The sequence below is a fragment of the Mobula birostris genome, chromosome 27, assembly GCF_030028105.1.
Source record: "Mobula birostris isolate sMobBir1 chromosome 27, sMobBir1.hap1, whole genome shotgun sequence".
NCBI lineage: Eukaryota > Metazoa > Chordata > Chondrichthyes > Myliobatiformes > Myliobatidae > Mobula > Mobula birostris.
Genome location: NC_092396.1, coordinates 19,632,246 through 19,654,571, shown reverse-complemented (window position 1 = coordinate 19,654,571; position 22,326 = coordinate 19,632,246). Strand labels below are relative to the sequence as shown.

Here is a 22,326-nt window from a genome sequence, read left to right as displayed (position 1 = left end):
CTTTTTCAATCTCATCATGGTCAGTTGAAACCCATATGCTGTCGAACTGCCCTGAGCGCTCGGCTGCCCTCAGCACCCAAGCCAGGAGCAGCTGGCCGGCCAGCAGCCTGATGTTCTTCAGCCGGATCCCCTTGCTGCCTGCCCGGGCTGATGTTCACTTGTGGGCATTCCCCTGAACAACAAGTATAGCCCTTTGGATGTTCTTCAGCTGGATCCCCTTGCTGCCTCCCCACTCCTCTTCTGGCTGTATTATCAATAATGACAAAGCTAGATCTAAAATGTTTCTCCAGACTATCTGTTCCATTGGGACAACCGAACTCTGCAGGCATCTTCTACCTGCTGCAACCTGGAGAAGACTTCTACAGCATTTGAAAGGCATTTGGACAGGTTTTGGAGAGGAAAGGTTTACAGCAGTGGTTCCCATCCTCAGGTACAAGGGCCCCTCGCTTAATGGTATTAGTCCATGGCAGAAAAAAGGGTTGGGAGCCCCTGGCTTGGGCGGGTATGGGTAAAATGCAGGCACATGGTAATAGCTCAGGAAGGCAGCTTAGTCAACATAGATGTGTTCAGCTGAAAGGCTTGATTCCATGCATTATGAAATGGCTGTTGCGCAAGTGCTTGTGTTACTGTTTCATAGACTAATTATAAAATAAAGTCCAAAACATCAAAGTTGTCACTGTACTGCATAAATTTTCCCCATAGTTCAATACTTCAAAGTGGCAGGACTTTATTGTGCAGATATAATAATTCAAAGGCTCTGTGGCTGAAAGCTATTTGGGTTGTATTGCTGACTGTTTAATCCTGGCAATCACCATGCATAGTTTTGTGTCTGAACCAGAAGTAGAAAAGCCTTTAACTCCTTTACTTTTCCACCTAACTCACATTTCCTAAGTACCAATACCCTGGAATGCTCTGGGTAAACACCAGATGTTCTATGTTCGATTGGCAAATTCCACAGAGATTAACTCTGTTGATATGGTCTGCAGCGAGGGGGTACAGAGCCGCACTGTTTTTCTTGGACATCACAATTCCAGCTGAAAACCATCATAGAAGTGTTATTAGTACGGCTCTGGATGCATTTAATCTTCCATAATACCAATGAGACACATTAAGCAAACTAAAGGTTTTTAACAGCTTCTCAACCCACTTAGTGAGATGGTATCAAAATTATTAAAATATAATTCTCCAGTTTCACCACATTCCTGAAGGTGCTGACACCCAATGGAAAATGCTTCCAGAAAACTGGGCTCCAAGATTGCAAGTGAATTTAAAGAGTAACTTTTATAACCATATACTGTAACTTTCAATATTGTCTTCTAAATTCAGTCCTTTTAAATTGTTGAGTATGTTATCTGTGTGTGAATTAAATTGTCGTAGTCAGATCAGAACCCTCATGACCTTCAGGCATTGCATGTCCTTTCATTGTTTGCTCATCTTTGGTTTTCTGATCTGTGTACTTTTGTAGAAATGTATCAGTACCTGTTTTAGCTATTTCCATCACAGCCTGTACACAGGCTGTACCTGTAAACTTTTGTTAGTCTGTAAGCTAAGGGCGGTTGTCTGAGAAAAGAGAATTCTGGAAATAGTTAACAGTTCATACATTGTCAGCAGGTCAACATCCACCTAAAAATCTCTTTCTGACTGATCTACTAAGGATTTCCAGTATGTTCTGTTTAATGTTGGAGAACTTGTTTCTTTTACCCTACTGAGATAATTATTTTCCTTCCTCAGCTGTAAATTCTACAATATAAAATCAAACTAAGATCAAACAGAAGTCAAGCAGAAGTGATTTTATTTTTGTCTACTTATTTTTAAGGGAAATTTACTTGTGTTATACTCAGGATTTTCATGGGCATCTCTCAAATATTTGTGCATAATAGACAAATCGGAAATTTGCAGCAACAGCATTTGATTTGCAAATACCTCAATTTATATAAATGTATACTTGTTGGAAAGTTAAGCTGCTTTTTGTTGACAGATTGACAGCAGAGAAACTACAGGTGAGTCAAATCAGCTGACCAGTCTTGCACACCACTATTATTATCATTATCATCATTATCATCCATTAACCTGCCTTTAATAAACCTCATCATCATGGAAAATTATATCTGTCTCTGTCTTCAAGATGCTGCATGAAGTGCTGAGTATTTCGAGCGTTTTCTATTTTTATCTCATCTGGTGTCAAGTTTAGCTCAGTGGTAGTACTCCTAATTCTGAATAAAAATATCCTGGATCTAAGCCTTGCACAGTGACTTGAACACAGAATCTAAGGTGACACTTAAGTACATTGCTGAGAAAGTGGTATTGCCCTGTTTAATATTTATCTCTCAACCTTTCTCATCACTACCACAACTTTTGGTCCTGTAAACTGCAATAAACCTATTGCAGTTTTTAGGACCATGCTTTATGTAAAGTGATTGCTGTGATTTCTGTATTACTGTAGTCACAATACTTCAAGTCCTTTGTGACACCTGAGGTGGTGAAGGATGCAATGTAAATGCAAGTTTTTTTTAATTTATAGGATTTTATCTGAAGTAAATAGGGCTTGATTTTCTTCATGTTTTTCGCTGATAACACATAAGACACACGTAAAGACATAGTTTGAAATTTTGCCCACCTGTTTACATTGATAAAATTGCATTTTGTAACATTGTATTTTGCAGTAAGTGTGTAGCTTTTAAAATGTGGAAATTATGTGTAGACTAATTGACTAACAGTATTTGTTAGTGGACATGTAATGGAACATACATGATGTGATTAAACATCTTGGTTTGGGGTAGGGAGGTAGGTATTAGAAAAAACCTGGATGGCAGTCGATCACTTTGAATCCGAAACTCCTGAAGACAGGTGGCAGATCAACCGATGATCCCACTGGTGATAGCACAGGACAGTTAACATCTTAGTCCACGTGTATTGTTTAACTCAAAATATCATTACAAGTTTGGTTCTAACTTATAGAAACCAAAAGCTATCTGTAGTTTTTTTTTGCTAAAAATGTCAATTTTTACTAAACACTGATAATATCAGAAAGACCCATGACTTATTTCAACCAAAAATAAAAATTTCAAGCCCTGTATGTGAGTGCCTAAGCCTTACAGTTAAGTGAGAGAGTACCCACAAAACATGAACCAACCAACAGAGAAACTGTTAGGATTCCAGTGTTGGATGGGTGACTATGTTTTCAAAGTCTACTTACTACTTCTCTGTTTTTTTTTAGCATCCACATCAGTTGAAATCCCAAAAGTCATCAATGTTTTTATTCCGGAATATTCTTCACATTTACTTCATCAACTTGGATATGTCTTGGCAACACTGCTGCTGCTGGCCATATTGATAACCATCATTGCTCTGATTACTCGCCGACAGAAAAAGAGAGGTGATATCTGTAGTTAACTTATTGTTTCTTTTTAATTCGTTTATTTTTTCCTGCCTTTTCTGTTGTACGATCATCTGTGGATCATGCACCAAGATCACGTGGTACAGTCTTAAAGGGTTGCTTTGGGACACATGCCTGCTCTTTGAATGATTTTGGCTCTCAACAATATTTTCAATTTTTCAGGTCATCAATATAATGTGAAGATGTCTCAACCGTAAGTATCGAATCATTTGCTCTCCTTACATCACACAAATTTATGGGAAAGTTTGTGATAAAATGTGTAGTAATCAGGTCATTTTAGCAACTCATCAGAGAAGCTAATATCAGCTTAGTCCCTGTGGATAAAGTTCTGCCATCAGCTGTACAGATCTTGGGTACACAGTTTGCTGTTCTTAATTCCACTTCCTTTTTTGACCATTGTATCTCATGGTGAAAGAAAACTAAATATTGAGCTTGCAATCCTCAGAGACCATGTTACATAATCTTTATCTTAATATCTCTCCCTAAGGTTTTGAAAAATGAGTGACACAATTCACCAAGGAGACTTCATATAAAAAAACAAATAGAAACATACAATACCATATATTGTCCATTCCTGTGACTTACGTTAAAACTGATTCCATCATTTCTAAACTGAGACATGTATCAACTGAGGGCAGTTTAGCATGGGCTTGCACTTTTGCACTATGTTTCATGGCTTGCGTTCTGCAAGGTGTGAAACGGGAAGGTGGATCTTTTTGCAATTTGTGTGTTTCAATAGGCATGTTTTGCCTATTACAGGTTTCCTTGAAAATGAGTCATTTTGTAAGCAATGGATTACATTAACTGGGGCTATGTCTCAATGTGATCAATGCACTCACCTCTTCTTCCTTCAGTCAGATTTATCTTCTTACTTTAATTCATCTTACTCTAAAGTGCCTAGAATCCTTTCTGATTCTTGGCTTTCCACTTCCTTCCATCTTCTAAAATCTTGCTTCTTTCTCTAGTCTCCTGTTTCCCTTCGAGTGATCTTTTGAATATTTTGCAAAAATTGCATTTGTGATATTTTTCCTGTACCCAAAGATCTCAGCTGCAGCATTTGGGTGAATTGGTATCACAGTTTTCAAGTAGAGCATGTGTTTTTTTGCCAAATGTAAAGTCCTCATTTTCAAATATTTTTATTTTCAATTGTCTAAAATCTGTGCTGGTATATTGAAGGCCGTGGTGAATTTCATCATCATTATCTGCCTTTGCCAACAGGGGCTCCCAAAATATGGGAAGTCATTCACATTTTCCAGATTCTCACAAAGAATCATTATTGTTGGAGGACATTATGGTATAGCACGAGCAAAATGGTAGAGAACCTTTGTCCAGCTTAAGTGTAAAGCATGAGTGCATGAGATGACTGGCTTGAAACTCAGCCTCTGAGCTTTCAAATACAACTGCAAGTTACTAAGGAATGCAGTCACAGGAGGTTGAACAGTTTCCCATTAATTCTGAACATCACCTCCCCCAATCTTTACATGTGAGTGGATCTAGAGAACATTAGACTACAGAAACCAAACAACAGTTCTGGAGAATTTGTCATGGGCATAAAACTGATCTGGAACCTTTAAGAGGAGCTGTCTGATCTGATTGCAGGAGATACTAAACTGTTTACCTACTTATGTCTGTGAGAGGTCTGCTGGAATTTCAGAGCACAAAAATGCTGCTCTCTCTCTGTTCCCACCATTGACTGTCAGGCAATGCCATGGTTGCAGTCAGAAGCTTGCCTTCCAGGGGAGACCTCATCATAGACATCCACAATGGTACTTTCACCTACTTCGCTTTCTCGGGTTCCTTTCCTCTTACTTTCCCATCTTTCTGCTCTGCTCTCTCTTGCTTCTGGTCTCTGGATCCCCTTGAGCACCATTCTTCAGCCTCCTCTGCCTCTCTCTCTTGACTCCAGAATGTTTTACAGCATTCCTTCTTTCACTCCACACTCGTGGCTCCACTCTCCCCCTACTTTTTGGTTTTGATGTGAAGAAAGTTTCCAGTTAATTTCAATGTTCGACTAAACAGTTTATGTTTAAACCTAAACATTTGAATTAAAAATCTAAAATACTCTAAGTACTCAGAAGATACCCACGATCTGAAGAAAGAAACAAAGTCAAAGTAAATACATTTCATCAGAAAAGTTTAAAAAATAGGTTGCAGAGAAAAAAAGGGATAGAAAGAACAAAAAAAGATTCTTTGTTAAAATCTGCTGGGGGGGGGGAGCCTAATTTATAGGATAGAAAGTCTACCAGAAGGATGGCAAGTTCTGTTTCTTTAATGAGGAATAATAATAAATTCATGTTCTTTTCTACAGGCTTATGAACTGAATTCCCTTGAATTGACTTTATTACTTACATCATTCATATACATGAGGAGTAAAACTCTTTACGTTACGTCTCCATCTAAATATGCAATGTGCAATTTAGAGTAATTTGTAATAAACAGTATGTACAACAGGATAGTCAATATAGCATAGAATACAATTATATCAGCATGAATTAATCAGTCTGATGGCCTTGTGGAAGAAGCTGTCCTGAACCCTGTTGGTCCTAGCTTTTGTGCTGTGGTACTGTTCCCGGATGGTAGCAGCTGGAACAGTTTGTTGTTGGGGTGACTCCAGTCCCCAATGATCCTTCAGGCCCTTTTTACACACCTATCCTTTGTAAATGTCCTGAATAGCGGGAAGTTCACATATAACATATGCGGTGGGCTGTCTGCACCACTCTTTGCAGAGTCCTGCGATTGAGGGAGATACAGTTCTCATACCAGGCAGTGATGCAGCCAGTCAGGATGCTCTCAATTGTGCACCTATAGAAAGTTCTTAGAATTTGGGGACCCATACCAAACTTCTTCCACCACTTGCGGTGAAAGAGGTGCTGTTGTGCCTTTTTCACTACACAGCCAGTAAGTACAGACCACATGAGATCCTTGGTAATGTTTATGCCAAGGAATTTAAACCTGTTCACCCTCTCAACTCCAGATCCATTGATGTCAATAGGGGCTAGCCTGTCTCCATTCCTCCTGTAGTCCACAACCGGCTCCTTTGTTTTTGCGACATTGGGGGAGAGGTTGTTTTCTTGACACCACTGTGTCCGGGTGATGACTTCTTCTCTGTAGGCTGCCTCATTATTTTTTGAGATTAGGCCAATCAGTATAGTTTCATCAGCCAATTTAGTTAGCAGATTGGAGTTGTGTGTGGTGACACAGTCATGGGTATACAGAGAGTAAAGGAGGGGGTAACAAGTTCTTTTAATTTAACTTTTCTATGAACGATGGTTAAGAACAAAGATTGAATTATAATGCCACTTCCAATGACGCCTTTAATAAATATAAATAAGCACTTCTCATGAATCCGATAAGAGTCACTGTCTCAATCTGTGCTGTCTTCAAATCAGCAGGAGAACAGAAGTTAACGTCAATGATTTTGTGATCGACACTACTGACCTAAGACCAAAGAAAAATGAAGAAATGAAACTTGGTATGTGTATCAATGGTAAAGTCTGCTGATCAAATCATGCCCATTCAGTGTTATTGCACATTCATTAACCATTCAGTCTCCTGCTCCTTGTTTTGATGAAGATTTGGAAATGTTGGAGAGGAGAGACCAACTAGTGCATTGATCATGATGTCGTAAGCTTCATAATTCACAGCAACTGTCCCCCCCGCCCCCACCAATTCCCTACAGCTCTGTAATGCCTTGAGAAACATAGAATAAAAAAGACATAGAATTGGTAAAAGTCCTCCAAATCTCAATCATGATTAAAGTAGATCAGGATTCCACACTGACCATAATTTATGTTAACGGTGTTCCAATTTGTTGATCCCTCTTTTGTCCAGGAAGTAATACAACAAATAAGCACTTACAAGCCTGCAAATAAATTGGGTAAAGGAAGAAACAAAACAGTCATATTACATTTATTTTTTGTATTGTGGAGTAGAGTATGAGTTTAAATCATAAATATATCACTTACATTGACACAATTTTTCTGAATTTTTACTTATATTGCAAAGCCACAAAAATATGTCAAAAACTATGTTCCTTGTATACTTACCTCACCCAAAATAACCATCCTTTATGTGTATACCAAAATTACTTGTATCAATGGAGGTTGTGGTAAATATTTATGTTCCTGGGTTAAGTTAAGAGAGTTTGTGAAGAAGTTGAAATACTATTATGTCTAGTAAATATACAATAAAACATGTTGCTCCCTTCCAGTTAACAAGTATAACTAGGTAACATTTGGCTGTAGGAAAATGATACTGTTCCTGGCTTATTCTTGCCCATCATCTAAGGGCGAGGTCCCCAGCATGTCTAATTTCCACTTCAGGTCTTCACCTCCTTCCCACTTTACAATGATTCATACAAATTAAAGTATCCTAACCTCAGCCCATCCTAAATGGAGATGAATTAATACCACTGACTGTGGACTGACAAAAGAACCTTTAGTGTTTGAATGACTCAGTGCTCCAATAGGTGGTGCAATTTCAGACTACGCCACCATAACAATTATTCTCGATTGTGAACTGGTCCTCATATAAATACTTAGTACAGTCATACTATTATATAGTCTTAGTAGTAATACAGTCTAATCCCGAGACATTAGGTAACTAAATAGGAAACAGGAGAATCATCTTACCTATAATAATGAAGGCTGTTTATGTGAAAGAGACATTTACATATACTGTAGTGCTTTTCATACTCATTTCAGGATGTCCCAAGGCATGTTTTAAAAATGAAGTGCGTTTGAAATGTATTTCCTATTACAATATAGAAACTTTGGCAGCCAATTTGTGCAAACCAAGATCTCACAATCAGCAATATGAAAATGGCCCAATAATGCGTTTTGATGGAGGGACAACATATTGTCTATAGCACACGGACAAATAGCTTACTTTCCTTTAAAATAATGCCATGATGATCTTTATGGTCATTGAAGAGAGCATAGAGAACTAAGAGAGCATAGAGAAGTCTAATTGGAAATACTGGGGTATTTCAGGGTGAAGGCGAGCCTTAATTTTTGTGTGAGATTTCTATCAGGGTAAACCTGGAACCTTCTAACTTAGTGCAACCATCTGAACCATATCTGACTTGAATCTCCATGTCAGTTACTAAGAGTGAAGTTCTAGACTACATGGGATATTAACTTTTTGCTAAAAAAAAATTGGTTAGCGTTTGGAATGCACTCCCAGGAATGAAAGTAATTGTGGAATCAATGCTAAAAGGCGTCATTATAACATTATGTAGAAAGAAACGTACTACTGCAGTGTTGCTTTTATGGGAACCCAGCAGAATTCCTACCTCCCCCTTTGCACAATACTTAGCCAGGAATCGAGTTGAGAACCTTCTGCTGCTATTATAACACACAAGTAAAGTCATCTCCTTACCAAGTGGCTCAGTGTGGAATGAAGTACTACGGCAATGTGCAGTGTCTGCCTGTAAGTGCTGGTATTGGGCCACTGAATGCTGAGATAATGGCCAGCATGGTAAATGAAGGCTATTACTGGGAACTTCCTACAGCCGCTTGATGTTTTGCACTTTATGCCTCTCTTATTGCCTCCTGTTGGAGCTGATGGAAGTTTCTATCTTCCTCTCACTCTCTCCAGCCTGAAAGTTGCTCATTGGTACAATCTGTCGTGGTTATTACGCATGTTGCGACCAAAACCACAATATTAAATGAGCACAATGATGGTTAATGCTCAGGAGGATATCAGTATATTACCACTTTAAAGTAGTGGAGCACTCCTGGCAGAAAGACAATAGAGAATGCATCTAAGATGGGACTGTAAAGTGGCTGTAGGGGCTGACTGCTAAATGGGTGGCTTGGCATCATGTTTGTCTTTGTTTCAGAGTGAGAATAACACCGTTCGTATTTTTAGCAGATTACAAGAACAACATACTAAAGGAGAAATTTGCGTTGTCCAGAGAGAAGGAGGAGCTGCACAGTGACGTTCCTCCAAAGAACTTGGATAAAGGTATTCTCAAAGTTCAAAAAATTCAAAGTAACTTTTACCAACAAAGTACATATATATCACCATTTACAACCTTGAGATTTATTTTCTTGTGGGCATACGCAACAAATATTTTGAATAATAACTATAACAGAATCAATGAAAGACCGCCCAACAATGGGGAGACAGATAAGTGAGTAACAGAGGGAAGGACAGGAATCAGAGGCTAGAGAGCACCCCTGCGGCTGTACCTCTTAATAATAAGTACTCCTGCTTGAGTACTGTTGGGGGGAGAACAGCCTCCCTGGCGGAAGCAACAGTGGCCGCGCCTCTGGCCTTGTGGCTCAGAAAAGTAGAGAAAGGAAGAGGAAGGCAGCAGTGATAGGGGACTGTATAGTTAGACCTATAGTTAGGGGGGGTCAGACAGCTGATTCTGTGGACACAGAAAAGAAACACGGATGGTAGTTTGCCTCCCAGGTGCCAGGGTCTGGGATGTTTCTGATCGTGTCCACGATATCCTGAAGTGGGAAGGAGAACAGCCAGAGGTCATGGTAGATATTGGTACCAACGACATAGGCAGGAAAAGGGAGGAGGTCTTGAAAGCAGTCGAAGCAGGACCACAAAGGTAGTCACCTTGGGATTACTGCCTGTGCCACATGACAGTGAGTATAGGAATAGAGTGAGGCGGAGGATAAATGCGTGGCTGAGGGATTGGAGCAGGGGACAGGGATTCAGATTTCTGGATCATTGGGACCTCTTTTGGGGCAGGAGTGACCTGTAAAAAAAGGATGGGTTGCACTTGAATCCCAGGGGGACCAATATCCTGGCGGGTATGTTTGCTAAGGCCATTGGGGAGAGTTTAAATGAGGATTGCTGGGGATGAGAACCAAACTGAAGAGATGGATGAAGAGTCAGTTGGCTCACAAATATAGAAAGCTTGAAGACAGTGCGAGAGGGAAGATAGGCAGGTGATGGAGAAGGGACGCGCTCAGACCGATGATTTGAGTTGTGTCTATTTTAATGCAAGGAGTATTGTGAACAAAGTGGATGAGCTTAGAGCGTGGAACAGTACTTGGAGCTATGATGTGGTGGCCATTACAGAGACTTGGACGGCTCAGGGGCAGGAATGGTTACTTTGAATGCCGGGCTTTAGATGTTTCAGAAAGGACAGGAAGGGAGGCAAAAGAGGTGGGAGTGTGGCACTGTTGATCAGAGATAGCGTCACAGCTGCAGAAAAGGAGGAAGACACGGAAGGATTGTCTACGGAGTATCTGTAGGTGGAAGTTAGAAACAAGAAGGGGTCAATAACGCTTCCGGGCGTTTTTAATACACCATCCAATAGTAACAGGGACATCGAGGATCAGATAGGGAGACAGATTTTGGAAAGGTGTAATAATAACAGGGTTGTCGTGGTGGGAGATTTTAATTTCCCAAATATCGATTGGCATGTCCCTGTGTTGAGGGGTTTAGATGGGGTGGAGTTTGTTAGGTGTGTTCGAGAACGTTTCTTGACACAATATGTAGATCATCCTACAAGAGGAGAGGCTGTTCTTGACCTGGTATTGGGAAATGAACCTGGTCAGGTGTCAGGTCTCTCAGGTGGGAGAGCATTTTGGAGATAGTGATCACAATTCTATCTCCTTTACCATAGCATTGGAGAGGGATAGGAACAGACAAGTTAGGAACGTGTTTAATTGGAATAAGAGGAAATACGCGGCTATCAGGCAGGAACCTGGAAGCATAAATTGGGAAAAGATGTTCTCAGGGAAATGTACGAAAGAAATGTGGCAAATATTCAGGGGATACTTGCATGGAGTTCTGCATAGGTATGTTCCAATGAGACAGGTAAAGGATGGTAGGGTACAGGAACCGTGGTGTCCAAAGGCTGTTGTAAATCTAGTCAAGAAGAAAAGAAGAGCTTATGAAAGGTTCAAAAAACTAGGTAATGATAGAGATCTAGAAGATTATAAGGCTAGCAGGAAGGCACTTAAAAAAGAAATTAGGAGAGCCAGAAGGGGCCATGAGAAGGCCTTGGTGGACAGGATTAAGGGAAAACCCCAAGGCATTCTACAAGTATGTGAAGAACAAGAGGATAAAACGTGAGAGAATAGGACCTATCAAGTTTGACAGTGGACAAGTGTGTATGGAACTGGAGGAGATAGCAGAGGTACTTAATGAGTACTTTGCTACAGTATTCACTACAGAAAAGGATTTTGGCGATTGTAGGGATGACTTACAGCTGACTGAAAAGCTTGAGCACGTAGATATTAAGAAAGAGGATGCGCTGGAGCTTTTGGAAAGCATCAAGTTGAATAAGTCACTTGGACCGGATGAGATGTACCCCAGGCTACTGTGGGAGGTGAGGGAGGGGATTGCTGAGCCTCTGGCAATGATCTTTGCATCAACAATGGGGAAGGGAGAGGTTCTGGAGGATTGGAGGGTTGCGGATGTTGTTCCCTTATTCAAGAGAGGAAGTAAAGATAGCCCAGGAAATTATAGACAGGTGATTCTTACTTTGATGGTTGGTAAGTTGATGGAGAAGATCCTGAGAGGCAGAATTTATAAACATTTGGAGAGGCATAATATGATTAGGAATAGTCAGCATGGCTTTGTGAAAGGCAGGTCGTGCCTTTTTGAGGATGTGACTTAAACACTGATGAAGATAGAGCAGTAGATATAGTGTATATGGATTTCAGCAAGGCATTTGACAAGGTACCCCATGCAAGGCTTATTGTGAAAGTAAGGAGGCATGGGATCCAAGGGGACATTGCTTTGTGGATCCAGAACTGGCTTTCCCACAGAAGGCAAAGAGTGGTTGTAGACGGGTCATATGCTGCATGAAGGTCGGTCACCAGTGGTGTGCCTTAGGGATCTGTTCTAGGCCCCCTACTCTTCGTGATTTTTATAAATGACCTGGATGAGGAAGTGGAGGGATGGGTTAGTAAATTTGCTGATGACTCAAAGGTTGGGGGTGTTGTGGATAGTGTGGAGGGCTATCAGATGTTACAGTGGGACATTGATAGGATGCAAAACTCGGCTGAGAAGTGGCAGTTGGAGTTACTAGACACTAGACACTAGAATACTACAGCACAGTACAGGCCCTTTGGCTCTCGATGTTGTGCCGACCCATATATTCCTTCAAAAAAGTACTAAACCCACACTATCCTGTAACCCTCTATTTTTCTTTTATCCATGTGCCTGTCCAAGATGCTCTTAACTACCCCTAATGTTTTAGCCTTTAACACCATCCCTGGCAAGTCAATCCAAGCACCCACAACCCTCTGTGTAAAAAAAACTTACCCTCGATGTCTCCCCTAAACTTCCCTCCCTTAACTTTGTACATATGCCTTCTGGTGTTTGCTATTCGTGCCCTGGGAAATAGGTACTGGCTATTCACCCTATCTATGCTTCTCATGATCTTGTAGACCTCTATCAAGTCCCCTCTCATCCTTCTACGCTCCAAAGAGAAAAGTCCAAGCTCTGCTAACCTTGCCTCATAAGACTTGTTTTCCAATCCAGGCAACGTCCTGGTAAATCTCCTCTGCACCCTCTCCATAGCTTCCACATCCTTCCTATAATGAGGTGACCAGAACTGAACACAAAAGTGTGGTCTCACCAGAGATTTGTAGAGTTGCAACATGACCTTTCTACTCTTGAACTCAATCCCCCTATTAACGTAGCCTAGCATCCCATAGGCCTTCTTAACTATCCTATCAACCTGTGCAGCGACCTTGAGGGATGTATGGATTTGAACCCCAAGGTCCCTCTGTTCATCCACACTCTTAAGTAACCGACGCTTAACCCTGTACTTAGCCTTCTGGGGGTCCTTCCAAAATGCATCACTTCACACTTATCCGGATTGAACTCCATCTGCCACTTTTCTGTCCAACTCTGCATCCTGTCTATATCCTCTTGTAACCTTCGACAACCTACAGCTCCATCCACAACTCCTCCAATCTTCAAGTCATCCGCAATCTTACTCACCCATCCTTCCACCTCTTCATCCAGGTCATTTATAAAAATCACAAAGAGCAGGGGTCCCAGGACAGATCCTTGTGGCACTCCACTCGTCACCGACCTCGAGGCAAAATACTTTCCTTCCACTGCTACCCTCTGCTTTCTTCCAATAAGCCAATTTTTTTATCCAAACAGCCAAGGTTCCACTGATCCCATGCCTCATGACTTTCTGAATGAGTCTCTCATGGGAGACCTTGCCAGATGCCTTGCTAAAATCCATGTAGACCTCATCTACCACCCTACCCTCATCAATTTCTTTTGTTACCTCTTCAAAAAAACTCAATTAGGCTCGTGAGGCATGACCTTCCCTTCAGAAAGCTATGTTGACTATCCTTGAGTAGACTGTACTTCTTCAAATGCTCGTAGATCCTATCCTTAAGAATCCTTTCCAATAGTTTGCAGACCACCGACGTAAGACTCACTGGTCTATAGTTCCCAGGATTCACCCTATTACCTTTATTAAACAAGGGAACTACATTTGCCATTCTCCAATCCTCCGGCACCTCCCCTGCAGCCAGAGAGGATTCAAAAATCATAGCTACTGCTCCAGCGATCTCTTCTCTCACTTCCCACAGCAACCTGGGGTATATCACGTCCGTCCCTGGGGACTTATCAGTCTTGATGTTTTTAAGAAGTTCCGACACTACTTCTTCCTTAGTCTCCACATTGTCCAGCACACAGGCCTGTTCTATTTCGACCTCACCCTGATCAAGGCCCTTTTCACTTGTGAATACTGAAGCAAAGTATTCATTTAGGACCTCCCCAACCTCCTCCGCCTCCAGGCACATGTTGCCTTCTTTATCCTTTAGCGGCCCCACCTTCATTCTTGTCATCCTTCTGTTCTTCACATATGCATAGAGCGCCTTGGGGTTCTCCTTAATCCTACATGCCAAAGTCTTCTCATGCCCCCTTCGAGCTCTCCTAAGTCTTTTCTTAAGCTCCTTCCTGGCTACCCTATAGTTCTCATGAGCCCCTCTTGCTTCCTGCTTCTTACATCTAACATATGCTTCCTTCTTCCTCTTGAGGAGTTACCTCACGTGTTTCAACAGCCACTGTTCCCTTTTCCTACCATTTTTTCTTGTCTCAGTGGGACAAACCTATCCTGAACCCAGCACAAGTGGTCCCTAAACTTCCTCCACATTACTTCTGTGCTTTCACCCTTGAACATCTGTTTCCAATTTACTCTCGCTAGTTCCTGCCTCATCCCTTCATAGTTGGTCCTTTCCCAGTTAAGCACTTTCCCATTTTGCCTGTTTTTATCCTTTTCCATAGCTATGCTGAAGCTAAGGGAGTTGTGGTGACTCTCACAAAATGCTCCCCCACCAAGAGGCCTGCCACCTGACCAGGTTCATTACCCAGAACTAGATCCAGTACGGCCTCTCCTCTCGTCAGCCAGTCCGCATACTGTGTCAGGAATCCTTCTTGAACACACCTGACAAATTCAGCCCCATCTATCCCCCTTGCAGTCAGGAGGTGCTAGTCAATATGAGGGAAGTTGAAATCACCCATAACTACAACCCTGTATTTCCTGCACCATTCTAAAATCAACCCAGATAAGTGTGAGGTGGTTCATTTTGGTAAGTCAAGTGTGATGGCAGAATATAGTATTAATAGTATGACCCTTGGCAGTGTGGAGGATCAGAGGGATCTTGGGGTCTGAGTTCATAGGACACTCAAAGCTGCTGCGCAGGTTGACTCTGGTTAAGAAAGCATACAGTGCATTGGCCTTCATCAATCGTGGGATTGAGTTTCGGAGCCGAGAGGTAATGTTGCAGCTATATAGGACCCTGGTCAGACCCCTCTTGGAGTACTGTGCTCAGTTCTGGCCACCTCACTACAGGAAGGATGTGGAAACCATAGAAAAGGTGCAGAGGGGATTTACAAGGATGTTGCTGGATTGGGGAGCATGCCTTATGAGAATAGGTTGAGTGAACTCGGCCTTTTTTCCTTGGAGCAACGGAGGATGAGAGGTGACCTGATAGAGGTGTATAAGATGATGAGAGGCATTGATCACGTGGGTAGTCAGAGGCTTTTTCCCAGGGCTGAAATGGCTAGCACGAGAGGACACAGTTTTAAGGTGCTTGGAAGTAGGTACAGAGGAGATGTCAGGGTTAAGTTTTTTACGCAGAGAGTGGTGAGTGCGTGGGATGGCCTGCCAGTGACGGTGGTGGAGGTGGATACGATAGGGTCTTTTAAGAGACTCCTGGACAGGTACATGGAGCTCAGAAAAATAGAGGGCCATGGGTAACCCTAGGTAATTTCTCAGATAAGGACATGTTCGGCACAGCTTTGTGGGCTGAAGGGCCTGTATTGTGCCGTAGGTTTTTTATATTTCTATGTTTCTAACTAGGGCATTCAACCAGAGTGCAGAAAACAACCAACTATGCAAATGCAAAAGTAATAAACAATAATAATAAATAAATAAGCAATAAATATAGAGAACATGAGCTGAAGAGTCCTCAAAAGTGAGTCCATTGGTTGTGGGGATATTTCAATGATGAGGCAAGTGAAGTTATCCCCTTTGGTTCAAGAGCCTGATTGTTGAGGGGTAGTAACAATTCCTGAACTTGGTGGTGTGAGTCCTAAGGCTCTTGTCCTGAGACTTCCTGATAGCTGCAGTAAGAAGAAAGCATGTCCTGGGTGGTGGGGTCCCTGATAATGGATGCTGCTTTCCTGTGACAGCATTTCAAGTAGATGTGCTTAAAGGTTGAGAGGGCTTTGCCTGTGATGGACTTGTAGGATTTTCCATTCAAAGTCATCGGTGTTAAGTCTTGCAAAGCTTCTGGTACTTCCATTATTATTTTTTCCAAACATTTTAGATATTCTTGTCATGAACTTAATTCTGTCATGTTCCCAAATCAGAAATCTAACTACCATTCTGGAATAAAAAGCCAAGAAGTCAATCAGTGAGTTTGTATTTGAGAATTTTCTGGAGGGTGAAGTGATACAGATCTGTGCTTAGGATTTCCCTGCATAGTAATTTGATGTGGATCTGTGCTTGAAGTTACTCTTCATAATAATTAGAAGATTGTCTGATTTTATTTCTCCATAGTGATGGGGTGGATATCTGCTACAGTGATAGGAGAATGCCTATAGCTGTGATTTCTAAATGGTAATGGAATAAGAATGTATATGCTTGGGGTTAGCTCAGAGAACGTAGACTGTACTGTGCTTCAATGGCTGCTCCACAGTGGTGGTCAAATTTTGTGTTTGTGCTTCCACCACCGAGATTTTGTGTTAGAATCAGAATCAGATTTATTATCACCGGCATGTGACGTGAAATTTGTTAACTTAGCAGCAGCAGTTCAATGCAATACATAATCTAGCTGAGAAAAATAAACAAATAAATAAATAATAAACAAGTAACTCAATTACATATATTGAATAGATTAAAAAAACGTGCAAAAACAAAAAAAATACTGCATTTTAAAAAAAGTGAGGTAGTGTCCAAAGATTCAATGTCCATTTAGGAATAGGCTGGCAGAGGGTAAGAAGCTGTTCCTGAATCGCTGAGTGTGTGCCTTCGGGCTTCTGTACTTCCTACCTGATGGTAACAGTGAGAATAATGCATGTTCTGGGTGCTGGAGGCCCTTAATAATGGATCACAATCGGTGTTATTTCCATTGGTTTTAAGCAGCGATAATTCGTTTAAACGCGTTAAGACATCTTTGTTGACTGTGCAGACTTTGGAAGCAGTTGTGTTTTTTAGCTGTATCAGGCTGAAATGGGAATTTTTAATCGTATCCATTGAGAATACTGCTGCTACTCGAGTTGCACCTAGGCGCCCCGAAAGTAATAGTGATAATAGTTTTGAGATTGGAGCCCATATCTGTGATTCCCCACAATCATGGAACTGGAGTCCATTCTGTTTTGAAAATCAAAACATTACAGATGTTGGGAATCTGAAATAAAAACAGAAAGTGTGGGAAATACTTTGCAGATCAGACAGCATTTGTGGAAAGTAAAACAGATTTAATATTTCAGATTGATATTGACTCTGGTTTTCTTTCCACAGACGGTGCCATCATAAACTTGGAAAAAACGATTATTGCATTTTTCCTGAGGATAATTTTCATCATGTTATTGTGGTTTGTTGAAAAATGGAGGCTGGGTATACTAAAGCTCAGATCGTCCACTCACCAGTAGTTCAGCTGTTGATTCACAAGCTGTTGATTCCCGTTCTCCCTTTAAAACACTGACAATCTGTTTGCAATGTTTCCTTTAGCAAATTGGGACCACAGTTCTTGTACTCCCTTTAACACACTTGGCCCCATTCCCATTCTAACATTTTGGGGTTCTGGTTCAATGTTCTCTTGAATACACGAGTCCTGATTTTTCCCTTGATTAACTAGACTCCCCTGTGGCTCACTTTTTATGGACTACTCACTCACTGGATGAAATTAGAGCTAAATCCAACACGGGATTACATTTTGTGATTTATAATAGAGTCAGAGAAGCTAGAGGGAACAGCCTTGAATCTCTGCTGACCAATCTCTACATTGGTCCGTTAATGACAGGAAGCCAGAAGACCTCCATACTGTACATCTGCTTACTGCTGCAGATGAAGTGTGGTGTTGGCAGCGATGTGAGAATTGTTCAAAAATGAGCTCTGATAATTTTACATGACAGTCAACAAATGTTATTTTACTAATTTAAACAATTGCCTGTACTAATTCCTCCTTGTGTATTTCCATAGACTTTGAGAAGAAATACTGGAAATAAAGAAAATGACGCTGCTGGCTGGATCCAGAAGCTTAAAAGTGAAGGGCTTATATGAGGAAATAAGTTGTCTTTTATCAATATCCTTCAATTATACAGTGCTTAATTAAAGTATACATATCAATGGTACTAACACAAATTTCCCAAACCTGTGCAGCAGATTTTGAGGAACTACAACCTGAAGCTACCTTATCAGGAATCTTTTGTTTATCCTACAGATGTAATTCCAGATTTCCAATGGGTTTAATATGATGTGGGAGATGAGGACTACTAAATAATAGCCTTACTATTGTTGGCTAAAAGAGGAACAGTACATTTCTTAGGAGCTTGTAGGACAAAACTATGTTAGCTGGGAAAGGCTAGAAATTTTGAGAGCACCAAAAGTGCTGCTCCTTACAAAATTGTTGGTTCTGATTTCACTAGAAATAAAGGAACAATCACCATAATCCAGGGCCTGCAATAACAAAGGACTATTACTTTAGGTCTGTCAGTAGAAGAAGCAACCAACTTGCATTTGACAACAGAAAATGCTGGAAGTATTCAGTACAGATGCTGCCTGACCAACAATGTGTCTCAAGCACATTTTGTTTCTATGTCAATTTTCTAGTAACTGCAGTGTTTTGCTTTTATGTTAGAGTTAACATCAGCATGGATCTCTAGATGTGTGAGCTCCCCATAACTCTCTCTCATATTCATCATTTTCCCTCCCCCACCGTTTTCAATTTTACAATTTGTCTGCTCCGTCTCCATTGTTTTCTATACTCCATCTCCAATGCTTAATCATATCTATTCCTCCAACTCAAGCTGTATTATTTTCTGCTTTAAATTCTATGTTGATCCTCTATTTCCAATCACGTGTTGTAGCAAATTCTTCAGCATCAATCGCATATGACTTTATGTAAATCTTAGTCTGTTCATCCCTCTATCACTAGCCTCCTCAGTTGATCTCCCATCCTTCAATGTATCTATCCATTCAACTTGTGCTTCAGTGAATCTGACCCTATTTGGAATCACTGCTATTAGTCTATCTGCATTTCAGAGAGTACATCTCTGCCCTTATAATGTTATAATGTAATCACTTCCTTCAGTACATTAATCTCACTGTTTTGTTCTTTACCTTGATATCTGAGTGCGTCATTCTTACTGGCCAATCTTTAATTTCTTTCAAAAATGAATTTTCTTTCAAATAATCATTTTTTCCAATCAGGAATCAAGTTGTAAGTCCTGGGAAATGTTCCAATTACTAAAATATGCTGCACAAAATTGCAATAATTGTGATAACTGACACAGAAACTTTTATTCATTATATACATTTATACAAGTTCAACAGTGTGTGATAATTATTCAATGTATTTGTCTAATTTTATACAAAGTTGCCATTTCAAAATTCACATTGCTATATCTCTGTAACACACTCAGTTCACAGAGTTACTGCAACAGTACAGATTTCATCTTAACCTTCCATCCCTCACTCAGTTGTGTTTGCATTTGAATCAATGCTGGCCTGTAAAAATTCAGTCCAAGCTCACCCTGGAGATAGATCTTGCAGGCCAAGGAGCAGCAATGTTGACCTAGGAATACAGGGATCACCCTGGGTTACATGTCACAGCATGAGATCAATTGTGATGAGCCTGCAATCTTCAGTAGATGTATATTCATACATTCTGTATGACATCAACTGTGGCCAAAAAAATTTTATAAAGATAATGAGATGAAGTGATTATGTCCAGAACAAGTATAAGCAAGGCTGGTGTTATAAAACCAAACCATTGTTTAGTCATGTATTCATACATTTTTATTCTAAGCACCTGATTTTCTTTCAACAATAAAAATTGATGTGTTGAATATGTACATGACATTTAAAAAGAAATGGGTTTACAAGATTAGATAATATTGTTTCAAAGTCAAACATTGTCTTCAGAATTATTTTTAATTGTTGTCAAGCTGGGACAGGACCAAGATCAGGTTAGAGAAAAAGCGTCATTAAGAAATTGGCACAAAGCTTTGTTTTTATAGATTGAGGAAAGCAAAGGGGAAGGGTGTGAAGGGTTCCACAGTTTTGAAGTATGGGGAAAATGAGTTAGAGCAAGAAATGAAGTGATGGCTCTTGATTTCATTGAAGGGAGAATAATGGAAAAAGAGTAGGGAATATTCATGTATTCATGCTCTTTTTATGCTTCTATCAAATGATGGAGTTGATGGCTAAATAGAGCTGTAGCCAGTTGGCACCAATTAAATTGTTGAGACCATAATAACTTGGAAATTATGCATCAAAACTTCATTCGTCATAACCTTGCCAGTGTAAGAAATTTCAGAACTCTGAGCCAACAAGGACTTGCTTTATCAGAATCAGGGTTTAATATCAAACAAGAGAAAATCTGCACATGCTCGAAATCCAAGCAACACACACAAAATGCTGGAGGAATTCAGCAGGCCAGGCAGCTTCTATGGAAAAGAGTACAGTTGACATTTCGGGCTGAGACTCTTCATTATGAAGGTCTCGGCCCGAAACGCCAACTGTAATTTTTTTCTGTATATGCAGCCTGGCCTGCTGAGTTTATCCAGCATTTTGTCTGTGTTGCCAGGGTTTAATATCACTGGCATATGTCACGAAATTTGTAGTTTTGCGGCAGCAGTACTTCGCAGTACATAATAATAAAACTATAAATTACAGTAAGAAGTGTGTGCATGTGTGTGTAGGTAATATATATATGTACACACACACATGCACACACATTTCTTACTGTAATTTTTAGATATATATAAAATAAAATTGAATTAGTGCAAAGAGAAAGGGGGAAAATACTGAGGTAACGTTCTTTGTCCATTAATAATTCTGATGGCAGAGAGAAAGAAGCTGTTGCTGAAATGTTGAGAAGCTCTTGCTGGTAGCAATGAGAAGAGAGCATGTCCTGGGTGACGTGAGTCATTAATGATGGATGCCACCTTTTTGAGGAATCGCCCAATGACTTCACCATTCTCCACCAAAACAGGAAAGCTCAGTCTTTTAAAGGCTGAGGACGTGGAGTATGCTTTATAATTAACTCATCAGGGTGCACAAACATAGTAGCTTTCTCTCAGTCCTGCTCACCTGACCTGGAATATCTCGTGGTCAAATGTTGTCCATTTTATCTGCTGAGGGAGTTTTCTGCCATTTTCCTGGTAGTGGTGTACATTCCACCTCAGGCCAGCACCAGGCAAGGACTGGAACTGCTGAGCAATGTAATTAGCAAGCACAAAACTGTGCACCCTGATGCCTCTTTTAGTAGTCCTTATGGGCCAAGCCGTGCCAATCAAGGAAACCTTCAGCTTAAACCAACTCCAATTACCACCCTAACTAATAGCAAAACCTAATGTAGAATTTGGGGAACTGTAGTAGTGGGAAGGAAGAAGAATGGAAACGGACCAAGATATACTTATTAAGCAGGAAGAGTTCAAATGTGAAAACATTGATTGTGCTGAAGGCTTTTCACAGAAAGCATACAGGGCAAATAAGATGGAATATGTTCTAGTTCTGTACATTGCTGTTTTCCTAGACTATAGGAGTGTATTCAACTGTTCCTTGTTCCTGTAACCTATTTCTTTTATTTCAAACAGTTATTCTACTTCTTGTTTTTTTCTGCATTAGGAAATTATGTGATTTATATTTTTGTTGTCTGATATTCAACTGCTGTCTATGCTACCAGTACCCTATCTGTTGTGCAGCAAAACTTCAGCTTTACTTTGCAAACTGACTGGTGCAGCTATTGCAATTAATGTAACCTGGGCTACGAAGTATGGATATAAAAGGTGTCACTCTGTATTTTATTCCTATTTAATAGCCCATAGAAATTATCATGAGTTAGATTCCAAGAAAAGTGTGCAAAGTGCCAGTTTAAAAATGTTGGAGGTAGTTGCCTTCCCTCCAACCAATCAAATCGTGCTGTTATTATATTCTAATCTCAAATGCATTGTAATGTATGTGTGTGTATATGCTGCCCTGATACTGTTCTAAAGATGCTGTTAAATGAGAAAATGTCCATAAATTTAAATAAAATGATAAATATGCATTGCTTTATCTCCTTTCATTAGCCAAATGTTTCCATGGTAGCAAAGGGTTCTTAATTTCTCTCAAACTGATAAATGTTAACAGGAACAAAAGTAGGCTATTCAATAATTGAGTCAAAAGTTAGTCATGGTGTCAAAGGTTACGGAGTAACTCTGGGAATCTCCCATCCACTGCCACCAAGCTCATAGTTCCCTTACCCCAC

At 40.4% G+C, this 22,326-nt stretch overlaps 1 protein-coding gene across 3 annotated transcripts in view; it reads left to right on the top strand.

Annotated features, from left to right (window-relative positions):
- The window catches only part of LOC140188546 (matrix remodeling-associated protein 8-like), a 76,466-nt gene extending 54,341 nt beyond the window's left edge, over positions 1–22,125 (top strand). The window contains exons 6-10 of one of the 3 annotated variants that reach the window (XM_072244937.1): positions 3,218–3,376; positions 3,560–3,590; positions 6,787–6,869; positions 9,272–9,364; positions 18,054–22,125. In XM_072244937.1, coding sequence (XP_072101038.1) covers positions 3,218–3,376; positions 3,560–3,590; positions 6,787–6,869; positions 9,272–9,364; positions 18,054–18,079 — 392 coding nt within the window. In that variant the 3' untranslated portion in view covers positions 18,080–22,125. Of the gene's footprint in view, positions 1–3,217; positions 3,377–3,559; positions 3,591–6,786; positions 6,870–9,268; positions 9,365–18,053 lie in introns of all 3 variants that reach the window. The other 2 variants (XM_072244936.1, XM_072244935.1) reach the window with 2 other exon arrangements.
- The last annotated feature ends 201 nt before the right edge of the window (positions 22,126–22,326 follow it).